The 15,869-nt window shown below is 36.3% G+C and overlaps 1 protein-coding gene across 1 annotated transcript in view; it reads left to right on the plus strand.

The window, feature by feature from the left end:
* GPC5 (glypican 5) overlaps positions 1 to 15,869 on the plus strand; it is a 1,306,619-nt gene that overhangs the window by 464,134 nt on the left and 826,616 nt on the right. The window contains exon 6 of the mRNA XM_006769575.2: positions 4,733 to 4,853. Coding sequence (XP_006769638.1) covers positions 4,733 to 4,853 — 121 coding nt within the window. The remainder of the gene's footprint in view (positions 1 to 4,732; positions 4,854 to 15,869) is intronic.

Raw genomic sequence — 15,869 nt, forward strand, 5'->3', positions numbered from 1 at the left:
CTCAGACGCCTGCAAGGCAGGTGGGGAACGTTGGTTTCCTCCATCACTGAAGCAAGGAAGCCTCATGTTAGTTTCAAGCTGCCTGGCTGCCGGCCGCCATCTTGGCTGGCATTTAATTTGCATATCTTGCTGATTAGCCAATGGGAAGGGTAGCGGTCATACGTCAATTACCATGTTTCTCTTTTATTAGATAGGATATACTGCTATTCATTTTCCTATACTAATGCTTATGGACATTTGAGTTGTGTCCAGTTTGGGGTTACTTTGAATAATAATTTTTTGATGATTCTTATACCTGTCCAGTATATACCTGGGGTCATATGATCTGTTCAGCTTTTGCATAATGCCAAATAGTAGTTTAGATCCATTTACACTTCATCCACAAAGAGAGAAGTTCCCAATGCCTCCACAACTGTTGTTTTTTTCTTTTTCATTTATGTCACTCTGGTGTTTATCACTATTCCATTATGGTTCTTAACCTTACAAAAGTAGAAAAGAATAACTAGTTTTATTAAATTATATTTTATTTGAAGTATCTTAAATGCTCTTCTTTGAATTACTTTTCCTTATTTAAATGATACATAAGATTAATGATCCTGACTTATTCAATAATATACTAGCTTGGAAAGGGATTCTTGATCAATTGTAATTCTGATCAATTTTACATTTCCATGTTATTAACTATGATATTTAAGAATGAAAAATGAGCAATTCTTTACATTAATGTGAAACAACATTTCTGCATGTTAAAAAGTTACTTCCGTGGCCTAATAAACCAAGATGTGAACCAGTAATCGTTTATTTAAAATTAATAGATGAATCTCAGTTTCTATTGCTTGTATTATGTCTGTGTTTCTAGAGAAACATAGAAAAAAGTTATGGCAAACTTGAAGTCTGTTAGTTTCTTTTCACCATGCCAGAAACTGTCATTTCACTCTTTAGCTAGTAATGTACAACTGTTTGTTGAGGAGATTTTTGAAGAAATTAGCATCTTTCTTAATTAGAATCAGGGACACCTTTGAAAAAATAGTTACAGCAAAGTGAAAATAATAATAATAATAATAATAATAATAATAATCTACTATTACTAATAAACAGCAACAACAACGTTTTGCACCAAGATAATTGTATCTCTAATTTATATTAGTTGGGTTCAGGAATTTTCATTACTAATTATTTGAGTGATTGCATTTTGGAGCTCACATTTATTGGGGTCATATCCTTGCTGCACACTTACCCAACAGTGTTGCCTTGCAACAGTTACTTACTAGTAACCTCTTCAGATCTCAGACCTGTAGGATGGGAATAATTCTAGAATGTATATTATATGCTGTATTAGTTTGGGCCCTCCAGGAAGCAGATGCCAAGAAGAGATTAAACACAAGAGAATTTTATTAAGGGAAAAGTCTCTGAGAGAAAATGAGGGGAAAAAAACCTGATTAAGTCTGGAAGACCTAGCTGTTGGTCGAGATGCAAGAGTGACCCAGAGTGAAGAGAGTGGAGGACAAGGTCGAGTGGAAGTCTTCAGCATGTCGCTCAGTTTAAGGAAGGAAGAGCGAGAGCTTTAGGGAATCCTGAGCCAAAGCTGGCCACCAGAGTAGGCCTGTGTCTTTCAGTGATGGAACCGCTTTAGAATCCCTGCTGCACTCTGTCATTGGCTGGGGCAGTTGCAAAAGTGGATTTCAGAAGGAAGCAGCAGGTGCTCTTTAGGCAATTAAACGTCCTGTACTTAGAGGTCTTAAGGCACATTCTCATGGTCACAACAAATGATTATCATGGAGATGAATTGGCAAACTCCCAAGAAAGTAATTGAAACAATATCTGAGTCAATATTTATTTATCAATTTATTTATTCATATTATTCATCATTATTAATAATCACTGAATTAATAAAGGAGCCACATGTTCAGTCTACTTGAAATATTTGACAGAGGTGTTTAAAAGCCTGCTGTTTACAGTTTTCTTCATTTTTCCTAAATAAGAATATTATTACACATTTATAGCATATGAATAATTATTTCTCTTCTTTTTATTTCCCTATTTATTGACAAGTCCCTAATACATACTGGAATACCAAACTCTAACCCCCTGTATTTCTGCATAAATAATGGGTTTAATTGTTTTAAAAATAAAAAAGACCTGCCCTGGTTAGGTGGTTCAGTTGGTTGGAGCTTTGTCTTGTACACCAAATGATTGTGGTTTTAATTCCCGGTTGGGGCACATATGGGAGGCAGCCATCTCTCTCTCTCTCTCTCTCTCTCTCTCTCTCTCTTTCTCTCTCATCAATAAACATATCCTTGGGCGAGGATAAACATACAAAGACGTATTAATAGAATTATGTTTGTTATGTCCAATTGATAATATCAAATAATTTCATCATTTATCATCATTAATAGTACATAATTGGGAATTGTTTGATCCACTTTTTAAAATTGGTCCTTGGGTGTGCATAATCATGGGAAGAACTCCTTTTGAAACTCCTTTTGTAAGGCCATTTTCTCAACAGTGGAAACTCCTTTTATCTTTTTAAAGAATTTTCATGGCATTAGAAAATTCAGAGGGCATATGTGAATAATTGCAAATGGAGGAAAGAAAAATTACAGTAAAAATCATGTGAAAATGTTGAAAAGTCTGTGAGGCCACTTTATTATGATACTTGAATGTAAGCAAATTTATCCAGAAGAGAATTTTAAACATACAGGATGGACTCTTTAGGGCATGACTTCCAATCTCCTTCTTTTGCTCATTTTACTCTCCCTTTATAAGCAGAAGCCTACTTATTCTTTCCTTGGTGCATTAGGCACGTGCCTTTCTCATCTCCCCTACTGGGATGTCTTCCTTTGCACTGAAGTCTGCATTAACCACACCATCTAAGACCTATTCTTACCATAATTTTTTGAGGGCCACCTCAAGTTGCAACTTCTTTAGTTCTTCCCCAAATCATCTTAGTCCAAATAGACGTCTCCATATGCTCAATGTCTGCTAGCTGTGTTATCTCTAAGTGTCACTTGATATATGCTGTTCCTTCCAGCTTTCCCCTTGGCACACTGAGCATCTCAGTCATTCCTCATGTTGCACTATAACTGTTCTCTTGTCCTTACACTGCACCACACTGTCAGGAAAGTAAGAATGATTACACTGCTGGAATCTAGTAGGTATTTTTCTTCCCTCATTCTATTTTTTTCTTCTTTATTGATTACGGTATTACATATGTGTCCTTATCTCCCCATTGCCCCCCACCCCCACCTACACTCATGCCCTTACCCCCCTGGTGTCTGTGTCCATTGGATAGGTTTATATGCATGCTTACAAGTCCTTTGGTTGATCTCTGCCCTTTAACTCCACCCTCCCCTACCTTCCCTCTGAGGTTTGATGGTCTGATCGATGCTTCTCTGTCTCTGGATTTGTTTTTGTTCATCAGTTTATGTTGTTCATTATATTCCACAAATGAGTGAGATCATGTGATATCTTTCTCTGACTGGCTTATTTCACTTAGCATAATGCTCTCCAGCTCCATCCATGCTGTTGCAAATGGTAAGAATTCTTTCTTTTGTTACCGCAGCGTAGTATTCCATTGTGTAGATGTACCACAGTTTTTTAATCCAATCATCTGCTGCTGGACTCTGGTTTCTCTTCAGATCACATAAATCTTTCACCTTTTACTAGTAGGTATTTCTAAAATGTAGTAAAATGTAATGAATGCATGTATGAATGAACAAGTTAATTGATACGTTATATTCCCAGAGAGATAATCAGCATTGTGAGACAAGCATTGAGTCTTATAACTTCTTATGATCTCAGTCACCTAGTATAGGATTTGAATATTGTAGGAGGCACTTAATACATTTTTGTGACTGATGAGTTTAAATATTTGTATGAATACCTGATTTAAATTATATGATTGTCATTTTGGAGAAGTAGTGACTTGCCATGAATTTCACTGCTTGTGCAATCACTTTTTATACAACACTAGAGGCCTGATGCATGAAATTCGAGCAAGAGTAGGCCTTCCTTCCCCCAGATGCTGGCACTGGCTTCCCTCTGGCATCTGGGACCTGGCTTCTCTCCAGCTGCCGGCAGGCACTCGGGACCCAGGCTTCCCTCGCAGCCCCAGCTTAGTCAGGAAGATTGTCCGGAAGGATGTCTGGTCTAATTAGCATATTATGCTTTTATTGTTATAGATGATTTGCTAGACTCTTGTAGTTCACCATTAGGTGAACCTTGATAAAAGCAGATTGCACTTTCTCTTTTTGCAAAACAGTGTTTACTTATAATAATTGTGATTTTCACTTATGTGATTGATATACATTTATAGTTCATTTGTAGTACAATATGTAAAAAAATTATTGAGACTTATCATATACTGTGTAAAATGAAGTAAATTGACCCAGATAACATGGATGCAGGCATAGTGCAAGTCAGCAAGAATTGGTAACAAGGTGAAATGTATGTTAACTTTTTCTAGCATATTGGTAAGTAATATTAAAAAACACAATTTTTGGTTGTGTCCTTTGAGGGTTATGCATTAAAATAATTTACATTTCCATGCTAAACATTCTTCCAGGAAAAGCACTGCAATCTCTACCAGGTTCTGTTCCAAGAAAAAAAAAATATATTGTTGTGTACTTTCAAAGGAGTGATATGCTGAACTCAAATCTGTTCAAATAGTTGTAGCAGATAATACTCTGACCAGGTTACTAAGCCATATATCTTTCGCTGTTCACTTTGTTAGTTATACTCAGCGTGTGGTTGGAAATGGAATCAAAGCCCAGTCTGGGAATCCTGAAGTCAAAGTCAAGGGAACTGATCCTGTGATAAATCAGATTATTGATAAACTGAAGCATGTTATTCAGGTAAGTTCTGGTTCTCTCTTATTGGTATTCTCAGTGGTAAATAATAAGTGGTTGCTTTCCATTGCATGTGATAAATTTGTTAATCCTATCTGATAATCCTACCGACAATTGAGCATTGGAATAACTTCTTTGAATCTAAGGTTTTAGAAATATTTGGTTGAGTGGTTTTTCATATAAAGTCAATGTGCTACAATATTTTAATGGGTGGGCAATCTGTGTCTGTGAAAAGGAGCCCCGGCTTCAGTATTCTAATAAATAAGGAGACTTTCAGGATGAGCTTCATCTCCAATAATGAGCTTTAGACACTAGGACAACTGACTTTAAAGAAAACACATAGCAGAGCATGGGAGATGCCAACCTCACCTTCCAGGTAAGTCTCTGAGCCTTTCTATTAAGGCGTTTTGCCACATTTTCAGCAAAAGTTGTCATAAATGAAAAATACGCATTTCTTGTACTTATTTTCTGTATCACCTTTTATATGTTATTGCATATTCTAATTGCTTATGAAATACTTAATAATGTTATTCAACCTAATGAGCAATACTGCATGTGAATAATATATGGCACAATATATATTTAAATAATATTTCATTGAACTACTCTATTAGTCAGAAATAAATATTATGTTACATGCTATAAAGACTACCCTTCATTCTACATCCATTGGGGTTTCAGGTGAGAAGGACTATTTTTTAGTTATTGGTCTTCATATAACAATGTATATATGCACATTTTTCTAAGCAAAACTGTGTATGTACAGTTGATACTTCTAGCATTATATTATTATATATCTGAAACTATACTTAAACATAATACTGAGTTTTTATTGATATTAAAGTATTCTAGAGTCACTGGTATGTTTCTCATGATTGTTCTGCAAAAGTTAAGTTTATGTGGAGCCAGTTCTTATAACCTTATTTTTATGAGAGTCTCTGTATCTTGAGAAAAGTTTACATAAGTAGGGCATGGTGGCCTGTGTCCAAAACCTTGGATTTCTACAATCCAGGTGTCAATAATAATGGCTACTTTGTTTACTTTATGGCTGTTATATTAGGAAAATAGACCTCTCCCAGGGGAGGCAGAACCAAAATAACTTCCTTTGAGAAAAATGTAAGAGCAAATGATGTCACAACTACTAGTGAGTCAAACCTCAAGGCCTCTGGTGAATTCAACCAGTTCTCTCAGAGACAAATGTCCAGAGTAAGGCAAGTCGGTAGGTGCCTTACACTTCCGGTGGGCCACGTGCTGAGACATTTCTTGGAAATTAGTAATCTTGGGTCAGGGGCTCAAGTGATAGTGAAGGAGGGGCCAGAGTGAAGAGTAGGAGCTTGACCAGAGACTGAGGCGGAATGGCTGAGGTCAGTCTGAGGAAGCCGGCTGCCCTCAGCAGCAGTGACGTTAAGTCCGTCAGGGAATATTACTCAGGAACTCAGGAGGAGGGAGTGCATTCTTCTTGCCAAGTTTTCGAAACCTTGTTTCCCATAATGAGAAACACAGAGTCCAGTTAAAATTAATTTTGACTCAGTAAGAAATGAATGAGGGTTTAAGAAAACTTAGAATATTGCATTAATTCTTGAGTTTCTTAGTGGCTCAATAAACAATCTATTTAGAACTTGACATATAAGCAAACTAGATTTCTAAATCTATGTGTCATTGTCAGGGTTCCCCAGGAAGGGGCTCTGGAACATAGAACATAGATTTGCATACAGGAGATCTATGGCAGAGTACCTTTGCAATATGTGAGGGACTGGAGGAAGTAGGACTGTGCAGAGGGAGCAAGTAACTGTACTGTATCTGTAACAGAAGCCTCATCTGAATCCAGTAGGAACTCTGGAACTGGAAGGGCCCTTTCAGATTGTCCTGAATTGAGACAAGGAGTTGTGTCTTTATCCCCCCAAGTTGAACCTTCATTGGATAAGGGCTACTGGGTGGATGGTGGTAGTATTAACTCAGTTCTGAGTCATCAGGAGCCAACAGTATTATCTGAGCTGAAGGAAGAAATGCCTTGGTCTAGGTGGCACCCCCATGGCGTCATGCAATATAATATGGTATGTAGATCAAGCTTATTCAAAAACTCTAATGCACAATTCATCATAAAATCAGAAGAGCTGAATATAATCTGCTCCTCTCAATGAGACACAGTAAATTCACAGTAGTCTCTACAGTGGGGTAGCATTTCCCAGAGAGCACACAAGCTGATCCACAGGAGGTCTGGAGGGAAAGATAGAACTTTTGGTGTAGTGTATGTATTTTATATCATTCTGTTAACTTTTTGTTGTTGTTGTTGTAGGAATGGATATTAAATGTAACAGTTCAATAGCACATGCACACAGTTTATAAATACAGAAATATATGTGTCAGGTGGTATGCATCCCAACTATTTTATGGAACATATGACATGATGAAAACAGAAGGAATGCCCTGCTATAGGTAATAATGATGGAGTTACTATAGGGGAGAGTGTATGATATAAGAATAAAGATTCACAAAGAAATAAGTAGATACCCAAAGGATAGGGTTTATAACAACTCTCAGGAGAAGGCTTCACTGATGTGACCCATCCAGCATAACATTTTCCTCTTCTTGTTTCACAGATTTCAAAATTACCTCTTTTTAAAGGTGACAAAGGGAAACAATCTCATTTTTTAAGCTCCTGTATTAAATTGAGTCCAGTTCTTTTATCTTAATATTAGTGTTAAGATCTCCAGTTATTCATACTTAAGCTTTGTTCTAGGGCTACAAAAAATTTCATATAAAATGCTACCTTTGAAGTCTACCTTTTAAAAGTCTACTAGGATGATCTGATTGAAATTTAGATTTTTACAGAAGATATCAAGAAGTCTAGCTTGTACAGGTATCACTAAAATATTCACCTTAAAGTCTTAGAACGTGTTCTTCCCTAAGCCAGCTCTCCTAGAGATAAAGAGAAGTTTTTGATTTTACCAGAGTTCTGACTGCTGATCATATGTGTGTCCCCTGGCAGGGGTGGCTATTGTACTGCCAATATTAAGGGATAGTTAAAAACACTCACCACAGTGAGTCCTTTTCATAATGTCATCTGCAGACTTAGGTAGTTCCTTGTGTTTGCGGTAAAAAATGAGTTTATATTTTATTGTAAGGGATATTAAGTGCATTTGTTAAAGTGTACCATGAAAATATCATCTCTCATCATAGGGATAAGGAAGTGTCCCTCCTGTCCATTTTTTTCATATATAAGCATATGGAAATAAGCCAGCCATGTTTATTAGCAACAATTGGCTTCATATATTAGCCTCCAAATACTTTTCTTCTTGGACCGACATTGACCTGCACCTCATTTGCTACCCTGTAACCTTTGCAATTAGAGTCACTAAACAAGTGGATAGGGGTTTCACTTTGTAAATGCCACTTTTTAAATGTCTTATTAGCTCATTTATTCAAAATATTCAACTAATACTTATGGAGGTCCCACTGTGGGCCTGGTCCTGCACAGGGCACTGAGGTGAAAGAGGTAAACAAAGCAGACACAACCCTACTCTCATGGGTTTGCATTCTAAGAAAAATTAAACAAACACCAACTAAAAATGCAGCTGACAAATATACAGGAAACAAAATGGGATGAAGTGGGGAAAGGTACTTGAGAAGACTGCACTAGTGGAGGCCAAGCAAAGCGGGGTGGCTGGATTGATACTGAATGAGGAAACATAGGAAAGGAAGAAAGAAGTCACTGGGAAATCTGGGAGAACTGTGTTTGGGGCAGAGGAAATAATAAAGGACCTACTGCACGGATAGGTTTACTGCATTCCGAGAGCAAACAAACCCATGTGGCTAGAACATACTAAGTGAAGGAAGGAGACAAATGCAAACTGGATTGAGGAAGTCTGGCAGGGAGTTTAGATTTTGTACTAAGTTGGGAAACAATTAAAGATTGTGGAAGATACAAGTTAATTACTGTATTATAAAAATAATTTTGGCTTCACTATGGAAAATGGACCTTGAAAGAGCAAGAGTAGAAGAAAGTTATCTAAGCAGATCATGGTGATTGAAGTTAGAATAAGAGTGGATAATATGAGAAGTGGATAGGTTTACATTTAATGGAAAGTGGAGTTATCAGAAATGGTGATCAATTGGAAATTGAGGTGATAGAAAGAATAAGAATAATATCTAGGTCTGGTGGGATAATTGTTTCAGTAAGTAAAAAAAAAAAATCTTGGGAGTGGAGCAGGACTGGGCTTTGCTCATTGAGGTTTATTAGAAATTATGGTTCTGTTACACTTGAGATGCCTTTTAGACACCGAAGGGGGCATCCAGAATTCTGTGGTGACCACAGAGCTGGAGGTATACATTTGGGAGAGATAGTTTCCAGCTGCTTCCTGCATTCTAAAGCCTGTGCTTGAGGTGGGCAATGCTTGTACATTTCAAAATTACCTGTGATAAATATGGTATAGTCAGTAGCCAGTGAGGAATTGTCTAAAGGGTTATCATGAACTGTCTTAGATGTTTGCATCAGACTGAATTGCCCTTTGATTATACATTGGAAATAAACCTTGATTACTCTTAGCTCATGACTGAGGGAATGTATGAACATTTTAATTCAGATTTTCACTCCTATTAAACTAATTTCGAAATGTCTTTTCCTGACAACTAAGTTTGTTTAGGGCAAAGTTGTCAGCAAGAAAATCACAGCTATGCAGCAATTTATCTTTAGGCATTAAATAACATCTATTATTTTTCAAATAAAAATATATCAGCAGTTAAAATCCTAACCTCTGAGCAATTGTAAATGATAATGACCCACTGCTTAGAAATTACTTTGCCTACTTTCAATATGAAACATAAAAAATAAAATCAGAGCAATTTTCTATGATTATATTATTTCAAAACCAATAAATGTTGCAATGTTGTTAAAAGTAATAGATTTAAGTAACAGTTTATTTCTTCAATCCTAACAATTTTGACACATATAAGAATATTATCAGTTTCTGTTCAATATTCTTTTTTCTAGGGAGACTAAGACTTCTTTAGAAAGCTGTCTTCGTGTATAAGTTAATTTGATTTTTAAATGAGTGTAAAAGCAATAATCATAACCATTTATTTAAAACCATAATATGGAGACATTTTATAATATGTATTTCAATAATCACAGCCTACTGGGTTCAAGCAGAAATCTGAGACACTTATTTTATGTAGGAAAAGACTGCTAAATTGCATTTCTTATTTCTCATTCTGTTCCTAGGATACCAATATGAAAAATAGTAACTTTAGAGCTATGATATTCTGAGATGAGAATCTCAATGGGTAGTTATAAGGTTAGTGTTTAATAATATTAAAAGAAGATACAGGGTTTCAAAAAGATGTTAGTATCTCAGTTTCTGAATTCTGAAAGCTATTTAAGTTTTTTTTTCCATTAAACTACTTACTATAAAACATTTTAGAAACTTTTTTCTGTTGTTAATAGCTTATAACAGTGATGCAGAACTAGTCAATTATAATGGACTAGAGGCCTGGTGCACAAAAATTTGTGCACTTGCGGGGCGGTCCCTTAGCCCGGACTTGCCCTCTCGCAGTCCGGGACCCCTTGGGGGATGACCACCTGCTGGCTAAGGCCCGCTCCCTGGGGGATTGGGCCTAAGCTGGCAGTCAGACATCCCTCTGGCAGCCCGGCAGCCCTCAGGGGATGTCCACTTGCCACAGGGAGCAGGCCTAAGCTGCAGTCGGCCCCCCTAGCGCTGCTGAGGAGGCGGGAGAGGCTCCCACCACCACCACTGTACTGGCACAGCTGGCCACACCCCCTTCAGGGTGGGGGTCCCCACTGGGGTGCCTGGACAGCCTGGGTGAGGGGCTGATGGCCGTTTTCAGGCTGGCCAAGCCCGCCGACGATGGAAGCTCCCAGCCTCTCCTTTTTTTCTTTTTTTTTTATTCTGGGATTTATTTACCTTCTATAATTACAACTTTGTTGCTTTGAATGAAGCTCACAGCCAGGCTGCGGCAGGGGGAAGCTTGGCTTCCTCCATCACTGGAGCAAGCAAGCCTCCTGCTTGCTTCAGCTCCATGGCTGCCGGCTGCCATCTTGGTTGGGTTAATTTGCATACAGTCGCTCAGATTGGCTGGTAGGCATGGCTTAAGGCATAGCAAAGGTATGGTCAATTTGCATGTTTGTCTTTTATTAGATTAGATTGGTCAATTGGTAATTATGATCTATTTGACCAGGGGGTGGCAGCTGTCTCTGGGAAATTCTTTCACCGTTACAGATTCCTTTTCTTATTCAGAGAATTTGCTATAACACCCTGACTCCTTCCCCCCTCATCTCCACTGCACAACATCATGTCCACACGCTTACAATATTAATATTCTAGAAAGAAAAGCACTTTTGACTTTGTATTAGCAATGCAGCAGTGATCAAAACACATTTAGTTATCTTTTGGTTCAGAGGAAAGTATTTGAAAATGCATTCAATAACTTTGAATTGGTCATCTAATTTAGCAATTAGTTTGTCAGAGTAAATTCAATGGAAAGTTGCTTTCTGGAGTGTGTGGTATAATGCACTGACTTCACTATTGGCCATTTCATTAAAAAAAATCAATTGTCAGCATATAACCAACTACTTCAATTAGTGTACAATCAACTGGAAATGAAAGTATAAAAACTCTCCTTGAAAGTAATGGGATTTGGTTTGGTCATTGATAATTTATTTTTTATTATCTAAAGAGTATGTAATTATTTTATGTTAGATAAAAATTTGAACTTATATTCATTTGGCTGCTGCTGATCTTATACATTGTCATTGCTTGTTAAAATTTGAGCCTTTTATCTGCCAGGTTTTTGACTGGAAAATATAGTGAAAGAACACTGAACACTAGAACTTTTATATTTTCTATTTAGGTGATTAGGACAAATTTTAGCTATTTATAGCCTAAAACCTTCATCTTTCTGTTTAAAACCTAATGTAAAATGTGGTTTACATAATAAAAATGAGATTGCAAAATATAGTCAGTTCCCACTAAATTCAGATTTATTTTTTAAAAAATTGAAACCATTTTTATCAATACCAGACACATGAGGTACACCCCAAATTTCTGTCAGCCAATGTGATTGGCCGGCTGGCCCTGCCCTGATTAGGATGTTGGGGGTGATCCAGCCCGGACCAGTTTGCTGGCCATGTACAGTCCGCTCCTGAAAACTGTCACAATTCAACTCCAAATTTTGCAAATTTTGGTATGCAAAATAAAATAATAATAAATCACCTAGTGATCTCTTATAGAACTCTGTCGTACTTAATTTTTGACTGGCTCATGCATATTCTCATCATTCTGCAGGTGTATTATGAGTCTATAATGTTTTGCAGACTCAATAAATGTACTCTGTAGTCACTTAAATGCCATTTTATGTGTGTGCTTTGAAGATGTGACTAGTCAGAGCAGAGTAGTTTCTGGATATATGTATTGCAGGTCAGCAGCAGTTAACTACATAGCACCCTATGGTTCTGAAGCAGTTAATTCACGTTGAAAGTAGGCTGACTTTTGAGAGGAATATAGTTACAGGGGGTAAATGGGAAAGTTTCTTAGGCACTGGATATTGAAAAACTGAAATAAATGCTATATGAAGATTCAATTAAAATACTGTAAAAGTTGAAAAATATAAAAATTAAAGTATGAATTATGATAATTTAAGAAATGTATGTCTTATGAATATAAGTTCTGCATTTATTATGTGTTTCACATTGATGTAATGGAAACTTAATTGATTTCATTAGAAATAACACAAATCATGAGATTTATAGTAATGAGTTTGAATGGCATTTATATGCCTTTTTACAAGGCAGGTCTGATTGTGAAAATGATCACACACACAGACTAATGGAACAGAATTGAGAGCCCAGATACAAAACCACATGTGTATGAGCAAATAATTTTTTTAAAAGGAAGGAGCCAAAACAAAGCCTTTTCAATAAATGGTGTGGGGGGAAATTGGAAATCCACATGCAAAACAATGACACTAGAGTACAGTTTGTCCCCATGTATAATAATTAATGGATCAAAGACCTAAATATAAGACCTGGAACAATAAATTACATAGAAGAAAACATAGGTACTATTCTTATGGACCGTGGTCATAAAGATATTTTATGAATTTGACCCCAAAGGCAAGGGGAGTAAAGCCAAAAATAAATGCTTGGGATTGTATTAAACTGAAAAGCTTCTGCACAGTAAAAGGCAAAAAACCAAATGGGAGGAGATATTTGCAAAAAAATAGCTCAGACAAGGGGTTAATATCCAAAATATATAAATAACTCATACAACTCAACATCAAACAAACCAACAAATAATCCAAGTAAAAAATGGGTAGAGAACCTGAAGAGACACTTTTCCCAAAAAGTCATACAAATGGCCAAAAGATATATGAAAAGACATTCAACTTCACTAGCTATTAGAGAAATGCAAATCAAAACTGCAATGAGATACCTCAAACCTGTTAAGAATGGCTATGACAAGCAAAACAGGTAATAACAAGTGTTGGGCCCTGACCAGTTTGGCTCAGTGGATAAAGTGTCGGCCTGCGGACTCAAAGGTCTCAGGTAACAAGTGTTGGAAAGGTTGTAGAGAAAAAGGAACCCTCATTCACTGCTGGTGATATGTAAACTGGTACAACCACTATGAAAAACAGTATGGAGGTCCCTCAAAAAATTAAGAATGAAGTTACTATATGACCCAGCAATCCCACTTCTCTTATCTACCCAACAAATTTGAAAACATTTATACACAAAGATATATGCACCCCTATGTTCTTTGCAGAATTATTCATGGTGGCCATGACATGGTGACAACCAGTGTCCTTCGATAAATGATGGGATAAAGAAGATGTGGTACATATATACAAGTTAATTCTACTTAGCCATAAGAAAAGATGAAATATTGCCATTTGCAATAACATGGATGGACCTTGAGAATATTATGCTAAGCCAAATAGAAAAAGCTAAGAACCATATGATTTTACTCATATGTGGGATATAAAACTGTAACTCATTGCCCTGGCCAGTGTGGCATGGTTGGTTGGGCATCTTCCCATGCTAACAATGAGTCACTGTTTTTTTTCCTTTTTTGGGGCATAAGCCCAGGTTGTGGGCTTGATCAATGGGAAGGGGGCGGAGGGGGTGTGGGAGTAAGCAAATCAATGTTCAGTGAGTGTTTCTCTCTCTCCTCCATGTTTCTCCCTCCCTCTCCCTTCCTAAACAAACAAACAAACAAACAAAAAGGCAAAACAAATAAAGACACACACCCTGTAACTCATAGAGGAAGACAACAGTATGGTGGAAGGGGTGGGGATAATAAAGGGCAAAGGGGGCCAAATATATGGTGACAGAAGATGATTTGACTTTGGGTGGTGGGAGCACAGTGCAATATACCGGTTATGTATTGTAGAAATATACTCTTGAAACTATATAACCTTATTAACCAATGTTGCCCCAATAAATTTAATATAAAGTAAAACATAAAATAAAATAAAATAAGAATGATTCAAAAGGAGGGAAATAATAATAAATTCTTTATTTTGATTTTCACCAGCATATCTCTAAACTAAATTGTCAACATTTGTAAATAAAGTTTCTGTCCTGATTAAAACGAAATTATATCTGTCCTGAAACTCATTAAACAGATGGTAAAATCTAATTTAACTTTCTTTAATACTGCCTTTTTAAAAATAAAAGCAAATGAGTTTGTCAGCTTTTAATTATAAAAGTTCTAATTTTAATTTATTATATATATGACAGAATAAGACAGTGGCTAAATTTACTCTATTCTAATGTGCCTTCCTATTTTATGTACTGTTTTTAAATTTAATATTTTAAATTTAACCGTCCTTTCAAGATTTTTTGTAAAAGAATCCCATTTATTAGAAGAGAAGTTTACATTTTTAGAAGTTTAAAGTTTTTAGAAAATAAATATTAACTTAAGTCACTTAATAGATGTTGAAATGAAGATCTAATAGATGAGTTTCTAAGTATTGTATTTGCAACCATTGAAATGTTTACAGAGTTTAAATTTCACAATGTCCCTTCTTAAAAACATGCCTCAAATATATCAATGCAAGTTATTTATACTTAAATTCTGATTTAAGTAACTATGTTTTGTTTTTTCATTGATGATAATTGTTACAAAATTGTATGGCTTTCTAGAGCACAATAGACTTATTAGAAAACTAATTTTCAATATCTGTTACACAAATATGCTTTGACCTGTTAATTGTTTAATTGCTATGCTAATTCATTGAAGTGCCATGCTTTATTCTTTCTGAAAAAAGCCTCTTTATCTGACATTTTTTTTTTAATTTTTATTCATATATTTTTTTATCCCCAGAACTAAGAAGAGTGCTTGGCCGATGGTTAATAATGTGAATGACTGTTGTTGGTTGAAAGACCTATTCCTTTCTGCCTCTCTTTATAATTTTACTTTGAGCCCTACTCCTCCAATACTTCCTGCATTGCTTCACATCTGCTCTGTTCTGCAAAAATACCAAGCTCTAACCAGGCTTGGGTGCTCTCACTTACTGTTCCCCTGGCTGGGAATGCTCTTCTCTCCCATCTTGGTGTGGCTAGCTCCTTTCATTTTTCATGCTTTAGGTTAAATGTTATCACTTCATGCCTTTCCTGATCACCCTTTCTGAAATAGATAGGTCCTCCTATCTCTATCACATTATCTTATTTTATTGTCTTCATTATGCTTATTATATTGTTTATGTGTTTAATTATTTGTTTTTTTAAACATATGCTTAAAAAATTATTTACTGATTTGAGAAAGAGAAGGGGGTACAGGTGGGGAGGGGGGATATCAATTTGTTGTTCCAGCCATCCATGCACTCATTGGTTGATTCTTTTTTTTCCTCTTTCTTTGTAGTGTATTTTTTTTAAAATTGTGTTTTATTGCTTAAAGTATTACAAAGAGTATTACATATGTCTCCTTCCCCCACTTGACATTCCCCTGGCCTCCCCTACCCCCCCCTCCGCCCCAGTGTCTTATGTCCATTGGTTATGCTTATATG

Source organism: Myotis davidii, unplaced genomic scaffold (genome assembly GCF_000327345.1).
Source record: "Myotis davidii unplaced genomic scaffold, ASM32734v1 scaffold419, whole genome shotgun sequence".
NCBI lineage: Eukaryota > Metazoa > Chordata > Mammalia > Chiroptera > Vespertilionidae > Myotis > Myotis davidii.